Source organism: Saimiri boliviensis, chromosome X (genome assembly GCF_048565385.1).
Source record: "Saimiri boliviensis isolate mSaiBol1 chromosome X, mSaiBol1.pri, whole genome shotgun sequence".
Classification (NCBI taxonomy): Eukaryota; Metazoa; Chordata; class Mammalia; order Primates; family Cebidae; genus Saimiri; species Saimiri boliviensis.
The window spans coordinates 71,838,115-71,860,664 of NC_133470.1; the positions used below are offsets into that span (position 1 = coordinate 71,838,115).

The 22,550-nt window shown below is 33.4% G+C and overlaps 1 protein-coding gene across 3 annotated transcripts in view; it reads left to right on the forward strand.

Moving 5' to 3' along the window:
• APOOL (apolipoprotein O like) overlaps positions 1-22,550 on the forward strand; it is a 72,174-nt gene that overhangs the window by 40,268 nt on the left and 9,356 nt on the right. For 2 of the 3 annotated variants that reach the window (XM_039475498.2, XM_074392164.1), the window contains 5 exons: positions 3,522-3,626; positions 8,185-8,304; positions 11,162-11,216; positions 12,622-12,720; positions 17,765-17,856. In XM_039475498.2, the coding sequence (XP_039331432.2) occupies positions 3,522-3,626; positions 8,185-8,304; positions 11,162-11,216; positions 12,622-12,720; positions 17,765-17,856 (471 nt within the window). Of the gene's footprint in view, positions 1-2,184; positions 2,276-3,521; positions 3,627-8,184; positions 8,305-11,161; positions 11,217-12,621; positions 12,721-17,764; positions 17,857-22,550 lie in introns of all 3 variants that reach the window. The other variant, XM_074392165.1, reaches the window with a different exon arrangement.

A 22,550-nucleotide genomic window follows, 5' to 3' on the forward strand; every position in this document is an offset into this window, starting at 1 on the left:
GAGGGGGTGAGTCTTATGAATAAGTTCCCTCATGCTCATCTTTTAGCCTTGCTGTTTGTAAATTTCCATGTGAGAGAATTCTGTTTTAGAACCTGTTATCTTTTGTAGAGAGCCAGTTTTTAATCTCTCACTGATTTTAAATAAGTCATAATTTTGACTTGGCAGGTTATTTCGAAGTTACAAGTAGTTTTAAATCAAGGTCTTACCTCTTGTGAAAACTCGATTATCTCTGCTCAATTTTAATGATGTTTGATAATGACAGTCTTATGAGACTGTAAGTTTTTTATAACACCCCAAATTCTGATACTTTTTAAATATCTTATTTGATTTTCTCAGTTGTAGGCTGGCAATTTTTTTTCTGTAAGGGGCCATATGATAAATGTTTTAGGCTTTGCAGGTTACATAAGATCTCTTGTCACATATTCTTCTTTGTTTTTACAAATCTTAAATGTGTCTTTTAAAAACATTTTTAGCTTAGAGTCCAGGCCAGAGTTAGCTCAGAATTGTAGTTTGCCAATCTTTGTTCAAAATTTTGCAATGTGCTGTACCATCAGCTTTCCCTCTTTAAGATGACATATCTATTCATCTTAAACTGGTGAAGTGACATCTTAATCTGTTGAAGTGACATATACTTCACCAGTATAACCTAGACTTGAAGATGCCCTAGTGTGCCAGTCTTCCTGATTTCTTTTGACAAAAATTACAACCTTTTTTTGTTTGGATTTAATAAATATGTTGGATAGATTTTATTGTTATCTCTCTTCTCACCAGAGCCTGATTAGCATCAAATACATGTGAAAAGAAAATAAGGAATAAGCACAGCCATTTAATTTCTTTATTCAGCAAACAGAAGGAATGGTAAACTAAACCTAATTGCCTATGTACTGAGTGTAAGTCTTTTTAATATAACTCCTTATTTAATCCATGTGATAATCATAAGCAGGATGGCATACCTATTTTTTCAGATATTTAACATAATAATTAGCTAACTAATTAAGACATCACTGTCCACTAGAAATTTCTGCAATGATGGATTTTGTTTTTAATCTGTGCTTTACGTTATGGCTGTTGAATACTTGAAATGGGACTAATGTGACTGAAGTTTTTATTTATTAATGATCTTAATTTCAATTTAAATAACCACATGCGGCTTGTAGTTGTCATACTGGGCAGCATAACTTGAAGAGCTTAAGTAACTTGTTCATGTTTAGACAATAAGTTCTATGTAACTCCTAGCATATATATATATACGTATATACATATATATATATATGTATATACATATATATATATATATATATATATATATATATATATATACATTATTTTTGTTTAGACAAAGTTTCGCTCTTGTTGCCCAGGCTGGAATGCAATGGTGTGATCTCAGCTCACTGCAACCTCTGCCTCCTGGGTTCAAGTGATTCTCCTGCCTCAGCCTCACAAGTAGCTGGGATTACAGGCATGCGCTGCCACTCTCAGCTAATTTTATATTTTTAGTAGAGACAGGGTTTCACCATGTTGGTCAGGCTGATCTCGAACTCCTGACATCAGGTGATCCACCTGCTTCGGCCTCCCAAAGTGCTGGGAATACAGGCATGAGCCACTGCGTCCGGCCCTAAGCTCATATTTCTTTTCCGTTGTGCCATACTACCTCCTCAAAAAAAGTCAAGGAATCTATGAAAACAGTAGGAAAGAACGGGAGGACCTTTATTACCTTACAGAGTAAAAAATGTGGAGAAAGTATTTAGGCAGTTTTCAAGGTATATTAACTTTTAGGCTATGAACTCAAGTAGTAAATCCAAAATCAGGAACACTAGATCATAATTATCAAGCAATACCTATGATATTCTTTTATAGTCTACATATTATTATTGCATTATATGAAGTAATGTGAGTATACTCTGTGATCATTAGTGTGTTGAAAAAATTCAGATATTAGCATATTTTGAAAGTATTTGTCTTATACCTTAGGAAGAAGTAAAGTCTAGTCAGGTATTTCAGAAAACGCTTTTACATGTTATAAAATTGTACATCCTGTAATAACTTGAGCACTTTTGTTAACAAAATTCCTCTGGTCATGGGGAGCATACTTGTTTGATATTTAAAAAAATCTTTCAATATCAGTTATGCTTTAAGTAATTTTGCTTGTAGTTTTAATATACATTTAATTTATACCTGACATAGGTATGGTGTGGAAATCGTGTTGTTTCATTAATGAATACCAACTGGATATAAGAAATTTGAAAAGTGATGTCTTTAAGGGAAGCATGCCTAGGTAAATCATTCTGTGATGGTGTTGGCTGTACTAGAAGGGGGCATGGGAGAGGAGAATAAACAAAATTTATCTTCTTATTGTTGATTCTAATTTTACCCTGTATTTTTACAGCCCCAATCTAAATCAGAGTCCTGCCCAGTTTAAACATGAAATTTCTTAACTGACTGATGACTGTGTAGCTTCCCTTGCTCTTCTCAGAAAATATGAAAAGTGGTATCAGAAATGAAGTATAAGTACTATCACTACCATTGGAGAACATTTAGAATTTTTTTAGCCAATGATTCTTCCAGGTGTCGCACAATTTTATTTGTGTGTAAAACAAGGAGACCTCTTCCCTCATAATGTCCTTTGTCAAATTCAAGAAACTTCTTTCCCATTTAAGAATCAGAATGTTAAAATATTTGTACCTTGGAAAGCTTTACACTGGCCTTGTTGAATGGATAATCTTTGGGAATTATTTTGATACCTGAATAACACTAGAGCACTTTATTATTAGAGCCAGTAATTTTCCTGCATTCTTAATTCAAATCAAGTTATAGCTAAAACAAAGATCACTTTTTGCTTTAGATTAAGCATGAAACAGGTAAAGCGGAATGCATTGGGAAAATCAGGAGCAAAGGATTTATAATAGAAGGAATTCATTTTTATGGATAATGTTCATATAAATTATATAAATTCTATTTCAGTATGCAGCCTGCAATACCCAGTACTCCAGACCACTCTTATCCTTTACTTTCTTCAGAGCATTTATCAACTTATAATGTACTACATCGTTTATTTATTGTGTTTAATTGCCTCTCTCCTCTCTACTAGAATGTCATTTGTATGAGAGCAGGAATCTTTGTTTTGTTCTCTGATGTATTCTAAACACTGAAACCGGTCTGGCACATAGTAGGTGTTCAATTAAAGTTTTTCAACTGAATGAATAGCAAGACCAATCCCACTCCATTCTTCAAATTTTAGTAATTATTACACTGCTATATTATTATGTAATAGTAATCCAGATAAATATATTGCTATATTTCTTATGAAGTAGGAAATTAACAGACAGGTAAAAATAGTACTCTGCCATCCAGTATGAGAAGATAATATGTCTTAAAAATGTATGAAGTAATTTGGAGTGTTTGAGTATTTAATATATTAAAGTGAAACCAATAGATTTCCTGAGATTCCTCCAGAATTTGTTAGGAAATGGAAGATGGAAAGCTTTTCAACTAAAACAGTGTTTCTGATATATGTTTCTCAGATGGGAAAACTGACAACCATGCCTACAGGTCTGATTTATGCATCTGTAAGTGTACATGCAACCAAAGAAGAGGAATCCAAAAAGCAGCTAGTGAAACCAGAGCAGGTAATTTGCCTACAAAGGTTTATGAACTTTGTATAATATCAAGATGACACAAAAGCTATATTTTAAAATTATCTTTACTCATCAAAAATTTCTTAGAAGTTTTTATTAGGTATATTTTATAAGTTGAGAGAAATTGTTATGAAGTATCTTAAAAGTCAGTGTTTGACTTAACCATTTAAAATTCCAACTGGTGATTTTTCTTAATGAATAATCAATAAGTAGTAGAGGGTGTTAGACTTTGTAGGCTGTCTGATTTTTCTTTCTTGAAAAACTTATAAAGGTACATTAAGAATTAGAAAACTTCAGTTTAAGAAATTCATTAAGATCTCAGTTTTGGAAGTGACCTTAGATATTTTGTAGATGACCCTTGTGTATGGCATTTTAATTCCCTCTATAGTAGGCACATGTAGTGGCCATATATCCTCTATGTGAATAAAACTCTAGGTAAAGGAGCCTAAGGAACCCATTCCATTTTCTGAATTCTCTCATTTAACTTAAGGTCCTTCCTTATGTCAGACAGAAACTTGTCTCATAATAACTTCCACCTGTTGGTGCTATATCTCTTGCATTGAGGCCATACAGAAAACTCCTCTCTTTCAAAAAACAAGACTCTAAATATCAGTTATACTTTAAGTAATTTGCTTCCAGGATAAACAGTTTAAAGCATTTAGTTGCTTCAACTGTTTCTCATACATCACAGCTTTGAGTCCCTGACTGTCACGTTCAGGATAGTTAGTGTTTTCTTCTGGTGTAAGTACTTTGTTTTTCTTTTTAAAAAACATATTGTTTTTTGGTGCCATGACTTGGATGTACGAACCAAGATGTGTTTTGACTGCTACATGATAGAGTCAGACTCTGATTTCTTCTCTTCTAGATGTTATATTTCTATTAATGCTGTCTAATATCACATTAGTTTTTATATTTGAGTGCTCAAAATCAACCATGCTCATAAGCAGCTTTTGACCATGACATAGTAAGCATGTGGTTCTCTAAAATTCATTAAGCCTTTTTACCTGGGCTACTGGTAAGCTATGCCTCATCCCAGTCTGTACAGGCATTTGAACTTTTTGGATTCTGTTGAAGGTATATTTTTACCTGTTTAAATTTTATCTTGTTGATCTGGCTTATCATGCCAGCCTGTTGAGCTGTAATTGTGGTTACTAATTCTATTCAACATTGTGCTTTTTATCTCTTCCCACTTTAAGTCCCCCCTAAGATTTATTTACATACTTAATAATATGTTTTTGAATCAGGCCTGAATTTGAATCCTGATTCCACGACTGACTAGTTAGATGACACTGGACAGAATTCTTAATGGTGTCATAAGTATTCTGTTATGTGAATGTACCACCATCAAATAAATGTAAAATTTTCATAAATTTTTGGAAATGTAGACTATTTCCAGTTATTGCTATTCTAATCAGTACTTGTCGAACCACTTTGTATTGAATCTATATATATATTTATAACCATTTCCTTAGAATGAATTTCTAGAAGCAGAAGTGTAGGTCAAAAGGCACAAAAAATTGATAATATTGCTAAATTCAACATGCACAAAGGTGTTATTCACAAATTCAACCAAAAATTTTTTCCAAGCTCCTCTTGTATATGTGTGAGGCACTGTTTTAATCACTAGGTAAGTTTATTTTCATTAACGGTCTAGGGTAGAGTCATTTCTCTGCACACCAACTGATTCTAAGTATTTTTTTTTAATTTTTTCCTTTTATTAATCTTAAGGCGATATTGATTTTAAGCCTTCCTTGACACTCTCATATCTGGACAGCTCGAATCTGGGTAGGAAGATAAGTCCCTAATAGCTGAATTTAATTTTTGAAATTTTAAAATTAAGTAGTGCTGTTTATTATGGAATACACAGTATTCCTTGGTATTTATTGTCGTCCCCAAGTACATTTTATATATAATTTAATTGAATTACTTATTAAGCAAAGTTAGTTGCCAACTATGTGCTAGGGACTATACAAAAAGTCAGGATCTAATCCTTGAGGAATGTAGAATTTCTGAAGGGATGAAAATGTGATTTATGTGCAACATTCCTAGCTACTTTTGTTGTGTAAAGTGAGCTGTACTTCTTGTTTACATCTATAATAAAGCCTCTACTAAACCAGAATACTTTATGAATGAAATGTTCTGGTTATTTGGTTATTGAATCTTTTGTTAAATTTGTAACTTAACAGAAAATCCTGTTTTAATTCAACTCTTCTCACTGAGCATCTTTTTAAATATACTCCATGTATTCCTGCCTTATATGCTGTCTAGTGAACGTAATTAGATCTCCTTGTAATAGAAAACTCTGTAGGACCATGGGACAATCATTTTTTTTTAACCGTGAAATCTACAGTTTTCAGACCATTAAAATGACTGGCAATTGGACTACATGTGTATAGCCATCCCTAGACACCTTTGAACATTTCTTTTTCTTTTTCTTTCTTTCTTTTTTTTTTTTTTTTTTTTTTTTGTTTTGAGACAGAGTCTCCCTCTGTTGCCCAGGCTGGAGTGCAGTGGCACGATCTTGGCTCACTGCAACCTCAGCCTCCTGGGGTTAAGCAGTTCTCTGCCTCAGCCTCCCGAGTAGCTGAGATTACAGGTGCATGCCACCATGCCTGGCTAATTTTGTATTTTTAGTAGAGACAGAGTTTCGCCCATCTTGGCCAGGCTGGTCTTGAACTCCTGACCTCGTGATCCACCCACCTTGGGCCTCCCAAAGTGCTGGGATTACAGGCGTGAACCACGGGTGGATCTTGAGTCAGGAATTGGAGACCAGTCTAGGCAACAGGGTAAAACCTCATCTCTACAAAAAAAACAAAAATTGGCCAAGTGCAGTGGAGGTATGCCTGTAGTCCCAGCTACTCAGGATGCTGAGATGGAAGGATTGCTTGAGCCCAGGAGGTTGAGACTGCAGTGAGCTGTGTTCATGCCACTGTGTTCTAGCCTGGATGACAAAGCAAGACCAAAAATAAATAAATAAATAAATAAATAAAAATGTAATCGGCAGGTTTTGCTGGGGACACAGGAGAGAGAATAAAAACAAGAAGTGTAATAAAGTTTGGAATTGGGATGTGTAAAGAATAGAGAAGATAGAAACATGATGGATAAACATACAAGTAAATAACATTGCCCATTCTGACACCAGTATATCTACATATATCTGCCCTTTCTATGGGAGCGAGGGAACTTCCCTACTTGCACTGTACTTGCTTATCATATATAAAATGCATCTTTAATATAAAATATGCATCTCTCATCTTCCTGATTACACATAGTTGCCAATGTGGTGGATTTAAGTCTAAGCATTAGTACAGAAAGAGAAACACTAACTCTTTAACCTGGTATGGGTAGTAAAGAGTCATTTAATGGCAAAACAATACGTTTCTGACTTAATACTGGAAAAACTTTACCAAACTGACATTGTCCTATGTTTTATATAGAGAGATTTTTTTAACTAGAAAAAAAACTGGCATAAAATTGTATGCATTTACCTTGTACAGCATGATGCTTTGAAGTATATATACATTGTGGAATGACTAAATCTCTCTAATTTACATATGTATTACCTTAAATAGTTAATCATTTATGTGATGAGGACATATTACACCCACTCTTAGAATTTTCCAAGAATACAATACAGTATTAACTATAGTTTCATGTTTGTTGTTGGTAAAGGACCAAATCCAAAGTTATTAATCATCTAGTTCCTTTGCTGTTGATTTTGTAAACTTCATTCTTCCCAGTTATATCTTCATCAAACACCAAATTTTATAGGAGGATTTATACCCTAAATATAAAAGCAAAAAAATGTTTTTTTTTTAAAGGAAGTAAGTCCTTACCTGCTTAAAGTTTTCATTGTTTCTTTTGTTTATATTTGTTTTTATTAAATATTAATTAGAATCAAAAGACTGTTCAAACTATGAAAGGTATGAATAATAATAATATGAACCTACCACCCAATTTAAAGGAAAACAAAATCCCCTGTGTTCCCATTTCATTCCATTCAGAGGTTACCATTACCCTGAGTTTTTACTATTATTCCCCTCCTTTTAAATTTTACCTTATATGTCTGTTTTGCTAAGCAGTATGTTTTTTTTTTAAGTAACATTATATTCCTGAAATTCATCTAAATTTTTCCATGTTGCTATAATTTTTATATTTACCCCCTGGTTCCTAATATTTCTTTGTACAAATATACCCTAGTTTATCCATTTTACTGTGGATGGGCATTGAGTTGTTTGTAATTAAATTGTTGCTGTGAATGTTATTATACAAAACTCTAGGTGTGCAAAATGTACTTTCTCTAAATATACATAGGAATAGGACCACTGGATTATACTATATTTGGCATTTTTTAATTTCTGGGTTTTAAATCATCTTTATAAACAGTTTACTACATCATTCCTATGTTAAAGACGGTTTTTAAAAAGTATTTTATCAGCATTTCTAGTTGTTTTTAGGAAGGAGGCTGATGAGGATTCCTGTTCTGCCATACTGCTGATACGGACAGTCCAGCCAGTTTGTTTTTGACATGAACATTTTTTGCCTGTAGCTCCCCATATATACTGCACCACCGCTCCAGTCTAAATATGTTGAAGAGCAGCCTGGTCATTTACAAATGGGCTTTGCTTCCGTCCGCACTGCAACTGGTCGTTATATTGGCTGGTGCAAGGTAAGTCATTTCTGATAGTGGTTTAATATGAGAAATTTCTGATTAATTGTTCCAGTTACCTATTGATGTGTAGCAAACTAATCCAAAAACTTAGTGGCTTAAAACCACAACCATTATATTACAGCTTACGATTTTGTAAGTCGTGAATTGGTCAGAGTTCAGACAGATGATTCATCTGTTGGATGTTGTATTGACAGAGGTGGCCCAGTGGTGTTCATCTGGCAAATGAGCTGATCTAGACAGTCCAAGACAGCTTCATTTGCACCTCTGGCACCTTGTTAAGGATGGCTGGAAGGCTGGGTTCAGCTGGGATTATTGACTAGAATACCTACACATGGCCTCTCAAGCATGGTGATCGCAAATAGGTAGTATATAACTTAATACGGGTAAATCAGGGCTCCTAAAGACAGTTTTACAAGTGGCCCTAGGCAGAATTTGCCAGGCTTTTTACCTGTCCTTAGATATCCAAGAAAGCCACTTCTACAGCATTCTGTTAAGTCACTAAGGCCAGCTCAGTTTTAAAGGGAAGGGAATTAGATGCCAACTCTCAATAGAAGTAGCAGCAAATAATTTGTCGCTATATTTAACCTACTGTACCACTACTGTGTAGATTAAAGTAGTTCATCAAGCATTTATGTCACCTAGCATGCACAGTATCACTCACTTTTTATGTGAAGTTCTTAGATTACTTCTGAATATTTTCTTATTTGGCTAAGCAAAATGTTGTTTACTTGTTGGAGTTAGCTCATAAGACCATTCTAACTATTATAAACTATTGGGCAAAGTAGAATACACCTTACTTTAATGCTTAGCCTTCAATTAGCAATATCCATCAGCAGAGTAGTAAGCTGATAAAACACTAATGTTTCATTAGCATCACATAAACATAATGTTATGTTAGCGTCAGTATCTTAATGTTGGTACAAGTGTTTTCATCATTCTTACCTAGTAACCATGTGACTTTTCCCCAAATACAGCCTGATTGTGAACCATTGTTCTTTTTTAGTTTCTATCAATTTTCTGTAAAAAGAAATCTAATGAGCTTGTGAAAAATAATGTATGCTTTGGTGAAATACCAAATCAATGAACTGTGGTGATTCCAGATGATATTTTGAATATCTGATAAATACTTGATGTTATTTTTGAAAACTAGTGGTTCTCATATAATTCTAGTGGTACTAGTTGTACTACACACTATTAATAGTTTGATCTAAGAGGGAAATATTTTAACCAATTATGATCTGTGTCATGCCCCTATGACTATATTCCAATAGATGATTCAGACTTAAGCCTCCTGAGACCTAATTTTCCATAATGTTCTCAAATTTTTCTTCAGTGAAATAAAATGTTCCTGAGAGGTCTTTAAAAATTGCTACTGTAACCATCATCCAATTTAAGACTCAAACGAATGTTTTATTCCATTAATATGCTGAAACAAATAGATTGAAGAAAAGCAATTTCCAGTGCATTTCATCCTAAATGTAAACAACTTTTCTTTTCTAATTTTCCCCTGAAAATGTAATCTATTCTTTAAAAAATATGTCTGACTCAAATTTGTTCCACATTAAGCCTAGAATCATGTAGAGCAAATTCAATTCCTACTCCTAGCCTAGTGTTTTGAAATAGGTAACACTGACCCCATGTGGTAAAAATGAATTCCTTAGCATAAGGAATTTTTTTTTTAAAAGATGACTAATTTTCTTCCTTAATGGTTAAATGATTCCCAATCGACTGGTCAATAGGTATTTTAATTTTGAAGGTGAAATATTCTCAAGACAGTCTCTACAGAAAAGTACTTCAACGGCAGTTAGCATTTATGCTGATTTGTACAATTTTAAACCAAGATGAACCTCTCCTCTGCATCTTTCTGATAACCATTAAAATATCTAAGACAAAATTATAAAACGAAGCTATCTCTATAACAAAAACTTATTTCTTTCCTGTCCAATATAATAATCTCTATTTTCTCTGCTTTGAAAATCTCTTTTGTTCTTGTTTTTATCCCATGATTTCATAGCAGCTAGTTCAGAGAAGGAGACCATATATTTGGATTGTGTTTTTTGGGTTCTTCAACAGAGTACTACATGACCAGGAGTAAATCATTTTGTGACTTCCTTTTTTTTCTTATGTAAGTGATATAATACCTAGCACTCAGTAACTATGTTTAAAACTCTTTTGCACTAAAATAAATCGGTTGGAAACAGGTAAAATCAAAGATTTGTTTAAAGCTTTAATTCCTCCAATAGATAAACATAGTTTTGATTTCTAGAGAATTTATGTTCCTGTTTAAAAACAGGGTAAACACTGCTCTATGCAGGATGATTTCTGTCCTGAGGTAATTTAGATTTTTTTTTTCTCATTCTAATGTACACTAAGAAAAGGGAGGAAGATGAAGCCCTTTGCTTTAGGCATTTTGCCCTTTTTTTCCCTCCACAAATCATCATGTTGTTCCTATTGCATCTTTATTAATCAGATGCTGCTTCTAAACTGAAATATACCTCCCTTCTTACTTTATTTAAATTCCATTCATTTTTCTAGGTCATTATAAAATAAGATGATAAATCTTTATTTTTTTCAGTATCTTTTCTGCTCTGATTATTTCATAGACATTACATTACCCATTTATATGAGAAAAATGGTATAAATGTTATCCATGTTACATAGAAGGAAAAGCAGAAAATGAAAACTAAGTAAATGAGTATTCTCATAGTGAATACTAAAAAAGCTGGATTTAGATTTGGACATAATAGTAAGTCAGCCTTTTAATATCATCTCAGGGATGCAGGCAATTTTATCTCATTATCAACAGCTTCAAAAATGCAGATGTCTTTCTCTCCCCCCCTTTTTTTTTGCTTAGGGTGTTTATATCTTTGTGAAAAATGGGATAATGGATACAGTACAATTTGGAAAAGGTAGGTGAGTGAATAATTAGAAATGTTTTATTGTGTTTTTAAATTGCATTGTTTAAATGTGAGAAAAATAAACTCGGTATGTTATCCATTGTCATGCTTTTATCAACTCAGAAGGTACTCTGTATAAAAATGTATTGATAATAATAGAAAAGCAATAATATCCATTATTCAGCAGTTATTATTGGCTAAGGTGTTGTACTAAGCATTTTACATAATTTTTGTCACGATTCTGTTAGTATTGGTATTATAATTATTCTCATTTTACAGATGAGGGCAACTGAGGTTTAGAAAGGTTAAATAGGTTATTGAGGTCACATAACTAGAAGTGGTAGGCCAGTATACAAACTGAGGTCTGTTTTAACTACAAATTCTATATTATATATCATAAAGCATAAATTTAAAACATGTCTTCATTGTTGCTAATTAGTTTAAGTGCTATTTGCTGTTAAAGTACATTGTATTTTGCTGTCAATTGTTAGGAAATGTTTTAGCAATCACTAACCCTGGAATATTTAAGCTAATGGCTAAAAACCAGTTGTATTTGACTCTTTAGCTTGCTAATGGTGTTTAGCAACAGATATAGCTTTCTAATATTCTTGGCTTATGACAGTTGTCATAATAAATATATATAGGAGATAGAAAGATGAGCTAAAATTTTGAATGTTTCCATGAAGTTGATGATCTGTATTTGAATGATCATTATTTAATGTATTAGGAATTAATTCAAAATTATATTCCTCATCAATCTTGAGGAATAGGATTAAATATGTGATTGCCATTAAATAATTAACTATGATAGAAAAGTGGATACGTTTGGAACCAGAAACAATTTAAATATATAAAAAGCCAAGAAATCTGGACTTTCACCCACTCTTTATCTACTTTGCTCACTGATAATTGACTTTAACCAACAGCAGTGGCTGTCCTGAGGTTATTAGGGAGTAGTGGCAAGCAAGGTCTTGTAGCTGTGTGTATCCTTAAATTATTATTCAAAGCTCCTTAATAAAGTATCTATTTCAGTTCTTACAGGAAGCCACCAGTGTTTGAACAGATAAAGGCAAAAACATGTTCGTTATAGAGATATAATACATACAGAGTCAGGAATTTACCTTATGATAACCCATATTATGATGTACCCTCTAGCATTACATTTCTTTATAACAATAATCACCAGTATCATTAAGAAAATAAATATTAAATCAACTATGGAAGAAAAATTTTATTTCTTAACAAGTAAATCTAGTTTTTTAGGTTGCTACTCTGTCATTATGTATAGCTATTTTGAAGAGTGTTTAAACCATCCATTATTATCTTAGCAAGTCTCTTTAACCTTCCTACATTATAACTGTATAGAATGTTCAGTAGAATTCAGTTATTTATGTTAATTTTTAACTGATTTCTTGAGATGCTTATGTCTATCTGAAGAATCCTCCTCAAGATTTTCTTCCGAAAATGGGAGTTATTACAGTTTCAGGATTGGTGGGCTTGGTTTCAGCGAGAAAAGGTAAGGTTTTTAAAAGCATATTCTCTCGTAGTGCCATGATATTCGTTTCTGAATTTTATGGTCAAGAGAAAACCTCATATGCTTTGTTGAATATTATCTGGTTAGGCTACTATAAAAATTTTTAGATTCTGTATTCACAGCATGGTTACTTTTATAAGGACTTTGTGTTTTCAAAACTATAGCTATTCCAAAGGCTGTTCAGCATCATTAGTCATTAGGGAAATGCAGATGAAAATTAGAATGAGATACCATGTCAGTCCCAACAACATTGGTCAGGAAGAGAACAAGAGAAAGTCAAATTTTGTCTCATATATATGTATCTCTGTCTCAACTGTTTAAAGTACCCACAGAATATGCGTGGTCATGACTGGGAAAAGTAGTTTGAGTGATTACTGTATATGTTTGCATTAAGGTAAAACTCTCAATTTTTTTTGGTAGTTTGTGACTCTTAAGGTCTTTTAAGAAAAAGTTACCTAGAAAACAAAATGACAAATTATAATTTTAATAGGAACAGCTATATATTTTTTTAAAATTTATTTTAACATTATCATACAGTAGATTCATACAATTCTATCAGTTTTACTATATACATAGAGTCATGTAACCATCACCACAAACCAGGATGCAGAACAGTTACTTCATTCCCACAAGGTCCTCTTGCAATCTGTCTGTAGTTGCACCTTCTTCCTGCTTCTAAACCCCAGAAACGCTGATCTGTTCTGTCACTGTAGTTCTGTCTTTTTGAGAATGCCATCTAAATGGAATACATAGACTTGGCTTCTTTCACTCAGATTATCAAGAATGTTGCATGTGTCAGTAGGTTGTTCCTTTTTGTTACTAAGTAGTATTCCCTCATATGGATGTGCCACATTTTACGTTATCACTTACCTGTTGGACATTTGGGTTGTTTCCAGCTTTGGGTGGCTCAGAATAAAGCTACTATGAACATTTGTATACAGGTTTTTCATTTATTGAAGCCCTTACTAAGATAGTGTATTTCTCTAGTCACTAGCCATTTTGATCACCTTCCATCCAACCTTTGTCCACACTCCAGTTGCCAGACATTGTCCCCAAACGGAATTACTTATATTGGAAGGCACAGCTCTGAGCTAGTTAGGAATGTGATTCTTTTTTCGTTCCATATGAATTTTAAAATAGTTTTTTCTGATTCTATGAAGAATGTCAATGGTAACTGAATGGGAATACCATTCAATCTGTAAATTACTTTGGGCAGTATGGCCATTTTCACGATATTGTTTCTTCCCATCCATGAGCATGGAAAGCTTTGCCACTTGTTTGTGTCCTCTGTGATTTCCTTGAGCAATGATGTGTAGTTCTCCTTAAAGAGGTCCTTCACTTCCCTTGTTAGCTGTATTCCTAGGTATTTTATTCTTTTGTGGCAACTGTGAATGGGAGTTCATTCATGATTTGACTCTCTGCTTGCCTATTGTTGGTATATAGGAATGCCAGCACATTTTGCATGTTGATTTTTATATCCTGAAACTTAGCTGAAGTTGCTTATCAGCTTAAGATGCTTTTGGTCTGAGCTAAGAGGGTTTTCTAGATATAGGGATCATGTCATCTGCAAACAAAGACAGTTTGACTTCCTCTCTTCCTATTTAAATACCCGTTTTTTTTTTTTTTTTTTCCTCTTGCCTGATTGCCCTGGCCAGAACTTCTCGTATGATATTGAATAAGAGTGGTGAGAGAGGTCATCCTTGTCTTGTGCCAGTTTTCAAGGGGAATGCTTCCAGCCTTTTCCCATTCAGTATGATATTGGCTTTGGGTTTGTCATAAATGGCTCTTATTATTTTGAGACATGTTCCTTCAATACCTAGTTTATTGAAAGTTTTTAACATGAAAGGATGTTGAATTTTATCAAAAGCCTTTTCTGAATCTATTCAGTTAATTGTGTGGTTTTTGTCTTTAGTTCTTTTTGCATGATTAATTACATTTTTTGATTTGGATATGTTGAACAAGCCTTGCATCCCAGGGATGAAGCCAGCTTGATCATGGTGGATAAGCTTTTTGATATGCTTCTAGATTCAGTTTGCAAGTATTTTATTGAGGATTTTTGCATTGATGTTTATCAGGAATATTGGCCTGAAGTTTGCTTTTTTTGTTGTATCTCTACCAGGTTTTGGTATCAGAATGATGCTGGCCACATAGAATGAGTTAGGGAGGAGTCCCTTCTTTTCAGTTGTTTGGAATACTTTCAGAAGAAATGGTACCAGCTCTTCTTTGTACCTCTGGTAGAATTCAGCTGTAAAGCCATCTGGTCCTGGGCTTTGCTTGGACAGTGGGCTATTTATCACTGCCTCAATTTCAGAACTTTTTACTGGCCTATTCAGGGATTCAGCTTCTTCCTGGTTCAGTCTTGGGCGGGTGTATGTGTCCAGAAATTCATCAATTTCTTCTAAATATTATGGTATATTTGCACAGAGGTGTTTATAGTATTCTCTGATGGTGTTTGCATTTCTGTGGGATCAGTGGTGGTATCCTCCTTACCATTTCAGATTGCGTTTATTTGAATCTTCTCTCTTTTTTCTTTATTAGTCTAGCTAGAAGTATATTTTATTGATTTTTTTTAAAAGCTCCTGGATTTGTTGGGTTTTTTTTGAAGGGATTTTTGTGTCTCTGTCTCCCTCAGCCCTAAAGCTTGGTTATTTCTTGTCTTCTGCTAGCTCTGTGGTGTATTTGCTCTTGGTTCTCTAGTTCTTATAGTTGTGATGTTAGGATGTTGATTTGAGATCTTGCTAGATGTGGGCATTTAGTGCTATAAATTTCCCTCTTAACACTGCTTTAGCTATGTCGCAGAGATTCTGGTATATTGTGTCTTTGTTCTCCTTAATTTCAAAAAACATCTTGATTTCTGCCTTAATTTCATTATTTACCCAGAAGTCACTCAAGAACAGCTTGTTCAATTTCCATGTAGTTATTTGGTTTTGTGTGGGTTTCTCAGTCTTGAGTTCTAATTTGATTATGCTGTAGTCTAAGAGACTGTTATGATTTCAGTTGTTTACCATTTGCCAAGGAATGTTTTACTTCCAATTATGTGATCAGTTTTAGAGTAAGTGCCACGTGGCACTGAGAAGAATGTATATTCTGTTTTTTTGGGAGGGGAGAAGTTCTGTAGATATCTATCAGGTCCACTTGATCCAGAGCTGAGTTCAAATCCTGAATATCTTTGTTTATTTTCTGTCTCGATGATCTGATATTGACAGTGGGGTATTAAATTCTCCCGCTATTATTATATGGGGATCTATGTCTCTTTGTCTTTAAGTACTTGTCCTTAAGTACTTGCTTTTTGAAGCTGGTTGCTTCTGTATTGGGTGCATATAGATTTAGGATAGTTAGTTCTTCTTGTTGAGTTGAACCCTTTACCGTTATGTAATATCCTTCTTTGTGTTTTTTGACATCTGTTAGTTTAAAGTCTATTTTGTCAGACACTGGGATTACAACCCCTGTTTTTTCTGCTTTCCATTTGCTTGGTAAATTTTCTTCCATCCCTTAATTTTGAGCCTATGTGTCTCTTTGCACCTGAGACCTATCTCTTGAATACAGCACACTGGTGTCTCTTGTCTTTTTGTCCAGCTAGCAATTCCGTGTCTTTTAATTGGGCATTTAGCCCGTTTTTATTTAAGGTTAATTTTGTTATGTGTGAATTTGATCCTGTCATAATGATGCTGGCTAGTTAATTTTGCAGACTTGTTAAACTAGTTGCTTCAGAGTGTCATTGGTCTGTGTACTTTGTTTTTGTAGTAGCTGGTAATGATTTCTCTTTTCCATGTTTAGTGCTCCCTTCAGGAGCTCTTGCAACAAAGCCATGGTAGTGATGAAATCCCTCATCATTTGCTTGTCAGGATGCATTTTATTTAAAAATAGAGGTGAATAGCAGATATCAGAGTAATTTGTTCTTGCAGGCTTCCTTAATAATAGTTAAACCAGTCAGAACTCTTGTTTTTACCTTCCCTAAACTGCAAATTTTCCTGCAAACATTCATTTTAGTTTTTATAATATACCAGATAGGCTGTTCCCTTGTTAGATTAGGGATTGTATAAGCTGTTTAAGATAATAAAATTACTCATCCCAATTTAAAAACCCATCTTCCAATTGCCCAGATCATAATTACAGTCAAAGATACCCAAACAAGCATTTAGCATACATATTATTTTGAACCAGCAGTCTAGTTGTATGTATGGAACTAAGCTATGGCTTAGAGTAGTGGATTTCAAACTATTCTGTAGAACCCTCAGTTTCATGGATGTGTTTAGTGGTGGTATTGGGATAAAGGAAAAACACACATCCAGGGTTTGATACAGAGCTTCCCACCCCCAAGTTACTCAGAGCAGCATCAAGTTTATAGGTTTTATATATTGAAGTTCCCAGGGAGATTCTATTTAAAAGATATTTTGAAAGGATTTTGGTATCAAAAAAGATATGAAAATAACTCTTGAATGTTGTATAGTTAAGGTACTTTTGGATATGCATTACTTATGTCAAGTTACTTGCAATTATTATTCAGTGTTCTAAATCAGTGACATGAAGGAGTTATGTACCTGTTAAAGTCCTTAGGTGATTATTTAGTTGAGTCATTCACCTTCCTAAATACTCAATCAAGAAAGGACATTAAGAGAGAGTCCATTTCAATTTAACACTGTGTCACAAACACAGTAATTAATTATCTATATTATCATGCTTTATTAGATACTGGCAAAATTGTGGTTATAACTTTGGGTTTCATAGGACACGAAAAATACCTAGCTTTCAAGCAGAAGAAAATCATCAATTCCTTTTGTGTAGGAAATTGTCAGTATTTAGATTGAGAATACTTTTGTTAAATTGGACTTGACAGCTAAGGAGTAATTGAGTTGAGATCCTTAAGGGCATTTTTAGCTTCCATCTTGATTGGTATAATTACCTAAAAAGTAATTTAACAGAGGGTGATGGCTTACCAGGGGAGCGAAGAAAGCATTACAGTATAAGAACATCAAGTCCCTGGTGGCATCTATTTGGAGTTTAATAATTTATTTGCATTTTATAGGTTCTAAGTTTAAGAAAATTACTTATCCTCTGGGACTGGCCTCTTTAGGAGCAACTGTTTGCTACCCAGTTCAGTCAGTAATAATTGCTAAGGTAAGTTCTTTTTAAATAGCAACATTTCAGTATTTGTTTAAACTCTCAGTGTGACAATATTTAAATGTTACACAGTACCTGCAACATTTAATTTTAAGAGACATAGTTGATAACAACTCTTATGTTGGCCAAATCACATTAGCATCTCAGCATGGTAAATGCCATTCTTAATAGGATGAATTTGTTTAAATGTAATTCAACAATGTAAAGGCAAATTTGAGGATTATGATCAGAGACACTGAATTAGAATTTATGAGAAGAAATATTGCTCCATTGTTGAGGTATATAAACTTGAATTTTTATTTAAAGGAAGATTAAAATACTAGCAGTTGTTTGGTTCAGCAGATTACCCTGATGTAAGAAACAACCAGTTGATAGATTGGCTTTTGTGGTTTCTGAAGGTAAAACACACACACACACACACACACACACGCACACACACGCACACACACACACAAACTCAATATATCAAAACTACTTAGAATAAAGAAACACCTGTATAAATGCTTATTATAGTTGTTTTGTCATTTTCTTGTGAACTTAAATACAAATCCAAATTCTCTTAATGATTTGAACAGTTTTTGTCAGTATTTTATTTTTAACACATGTTCAGATTGAGAAGGAAACTTTGGGTTATGCATTTTTTCCTCTCATTTCCTTCTCTTAATTACCAACAGTTAACATTTCCCCCACACACTTGAAACAATGTGTAGTGTTACCAGAAGGACTTTCTGTACTTGTATTCTCATTATTTCATCTCATTAATTATTGATGTAGCAAAAGTTGCCTATCAATATTTTGAGAATGTCAAGGATATGGTGTACTTTGTAGTTTGTAATGTGGTCAAACTATAAAAGCTCATAACAAAGGAAAAGAGCATTATCCATTAAGTCTAGTTATATCCAAAATAATTGATAACATTGTAAACTTATTTTTAAAATTATTTCCTAATAATTTACATATGAATTAACCACTTAAATTAATAAGATGCTAGTATTGAAAGGAAATGTTAAGCTCATTTAAATCAACCTTGGTCTTATCTCATTTATCTATGGGGCAACTGTGGCCCAGAGAAGTTTCACAGTGACTGACTTCCCCAGCATCATACTGAGCTTCATTTTTTCCTTCTGTGTCCATTACTCTTCCCAGTGGATGATACTTCCACTGATTCTTCTTTTTTCTAAGAGTAATGAATTCATGGTTGTTTTCACAAATTTTACCTGTTTATTTTTAGATAATTTAAATATTTCAGAAAAGTTTAGGGAAAAAAAACAACCTGCCACCCAAAATACATCTATCCATATAAATGTCCATATCAGCATTTGTATGGAATGTTCTTCTAGACATCTTACCATGCATACACAGAGATAGAAAAACAGATGTTTGAATAGGAAGATAAGAATGTGATCATTGTATATGTCTTATTTTTATTTTTTTAAATAAAGTATGAATTTTACTTTTACAAAAGGCAAAACAAAGGAATTGCTGAACTTCAAATAAAATTTTTCTAGTATAAGATATTTTCATATTCTTCACCCACTTTTGAATGGGCTTGTGAAAATGCAATAAAAAAAAAAAAGATTAATTTTTAAACATTCTTCTAGAGTAAATAACGATTGTTACTTAAATTCCTAGAGTTGAAATCCTTGCTTTTCTTTTAACTATATCACATGTAATATCTGACAAATTCAAATATATAATTTTTTTTTCAGTTAGAGTCTTGCTCTGTCACCTAGGCTAGAGTGCAGTGGCACGATCTTGGATCACTGCAACCTGCACCTCCCAGGTTCAAGTGATTCTCCTGCCTCAGCCTCCCAAGTAGCTGGGACTACAAGTGTGCACCACCATGCCTGGCTCATTTTCGTACTTTTAGTAGAGACATGTGTTCACCATATTGGTCTGGCTGGTCTTGAACTGCTGACCTCATGATCTGCCTGCCTCAGCCTCTCAAAGTGCTGGGATAAATGGCATGAGCCACCACACCCGGCCTGTAATATTCTCTTAACCTGAGTTCCATGATGGAGTTTAGGGAATCTATGCACACCCTCCTAGCCAAAACTTTATGAAAAGTCATGTATGTACAAGAAAAACTTTCTTATTTGTCATAATCAGGACGAGTAGTTAACAATTTAAAATGTTAAAACAGTGAGTTGTACAAAATATATAAATATATATATACCCTCGATTTTACTTCAAATTAAAACATAAATATCCTTCTTCAGCCTGGCCAATATTGTGAAAGGCCATCTCTAGTGAAAATACAAAAATTAGCCAGGCCTGGTGGCGGGTGCCTGTAATTCAGCTACTCATGGAAGCAGAGGTTGCAGTGAGCTGAAATCTCACCACTGCACTCCAGCTTGGGCGACAGAGTGAAACTCCATCTCAAAAAAAAAAAAAAGTCTTTCTTTTTTCTCTATTTTGAAGTAGGGATTTTCTTTGAATATTGGTTTCCTGGTTAAAGATCTATAACATCATTCTAACCATAAGCCATATCTGTAATATGTCTTCTACAATTTCCAGATTAGGTTCCTTTAAAATAGAATGTACAGTTAAAAACATTAAAAAAAAAATAATGAGTGCAGAATCCTTTTAGATGGATTTAGTTTATATTTCTCCCATCTGTTATAATTGTCTTACTCATGTTTAATTTTCATAGCAGTTTTTAGCCACTCATATTTCAGTCTTTATGAAGCATTTAACTTAATTTTCCTAGAAACAATAATTCTTTTTACACTCATAGTTTATATTATTTACATTTAGACTGTTTAATTACAAGTAAAACTGATGTAGCAACTTGAGGAAAAAAGCAACTTATTTTGACAAGCACACTAATCAAATTGTGAAAGATAATACCTTGGAATATTGGAGAGTACCTGATAGGAATGAATATTCAGCATTCTACCAACATCATTTATAATAAATTTTAAAAAAGTTTTATTAGTCAAGGCTTTTAAAAGGATGTCAGGTGAGAGGTTTCATACTGTGTCTCTATTTTCCTGAAGGAAAGGGCCTATAGCTTTCAGGAGCTTCTCCAAGGCATCTATGATATTAAAAAGTTTAAGAAATGTTAGTCCAGAAGGTCTTTGAAAAATGCAAGTCTCACTCCAGTTATTCATCATTTTGAAAATATGCTTCAAGATGGAATTACTGTTTGCTTTTAATAATTTTCCTCACAATATTTTTGTTAACTTATGTAAAGAGTAACAAGTAGTCAAAAACAAAAGTAGTCTGTCTTTAAAAACTATAAAATATGTAGGAATAAACTAATCAACTAATGTTTTAAGGCCTATTTAAAAGAAAAAAATCCCATCAAACTTTACGGAAGGGTATTTTATAATTTTCACAATATTTAATTGATGAATCAAGATTGAATATATTCAAGGTGTACAGCATGATGACTTGATGTATGTATACATTATATAACAATTATTACAATCAACTTAACACATCCATCACCACCCTTGTAGCACATAATATACCCAGAACTTGTTCATCTTATGACTGAAAGTCTGTACCCTTTGACCAACATCTCCTCATTTACATCGCCCCTATCCCCAGTCAACCTCCATTCTACTTTCTGTTTCTATTCTGGGTATATATCCAAAAAAAAAAAATGCAATCAGTATATTGAAGAGATATATATACTTCCATGTTCATTGCAGCATTATTTGCAATAGTCAAGATTAGAAACAACCTAAGTGTCTCTCAGTGGATAAATGGATAAAGAAAATGTGGTACACATATGTAACAGAGTGCTATTTAGCCATTAGAAAAGGAAATTCTGCCATTTGCAACAGAATGGATGAACCCAGAGGACATTATATTCAGAAAAATAGAATAGACACAGAGAGACAAATACTGTTTGATCTCCCTTATTTGTGAAGGATGTTTAACAAAAAATCTTGAATGTCTTTGGTGATATATCCTGTTTCTAGATGAAAAGACTAAAGGTTCAAATACGGCAAGTGTTTCAAAATCTAGAAATTTCATTCTGTTCTTACAAAAGTCCTGTATTTGAATGGAGTATGACATTCATGCACATCGTATTTATTGTCTGTCTACTGTGTATTGGTTACTATAGCATAGACAGGAAAATAGATCAAGAGGACAAAAAGAATATCCAAAAACTTATATTGAGTATATCTTTGTACACAACTGGGTAGGGGATTGATATGTGGTACAGGTGGCATTTCAGATCAGTGTGTAATGGAAAGGATGGATTTTTTTTCAAGAAATGTGTTGGAATAATTGGCTTTTTGGAAAAATACTCAGGCCTTTACCAACTATCATGGGAAAACTAATTCTAGGTGGAATAAAGATCTAACCATAAACTAGAATACTATAAAAAGTATGAGAAGAAAAAGAGGAATACCTGTTTAATTTTGAGATAAGAAAGGTTTTCTTAAGCAAAATGTAACACACAAGCCATCAAAGAAAAAGTTGACATACTGGACTACATCAAAATTAATATATTTCGGTAGATTACAAAATACCATACACAAAGTTAATGGATACGTGAAAAACTGGGAAAACTATTTGTAACATATATTACAAGATACGAATATCCTTCGTGTATTAAGAACTCCTATAAATCAATGAGCAAAAGATGAATGTGCCTTCTGGGAAAATGAAAAAAATACACAAAGAAGCAATCTATATAATAAGAAACATAAATGGCCTAATATATATAAGAC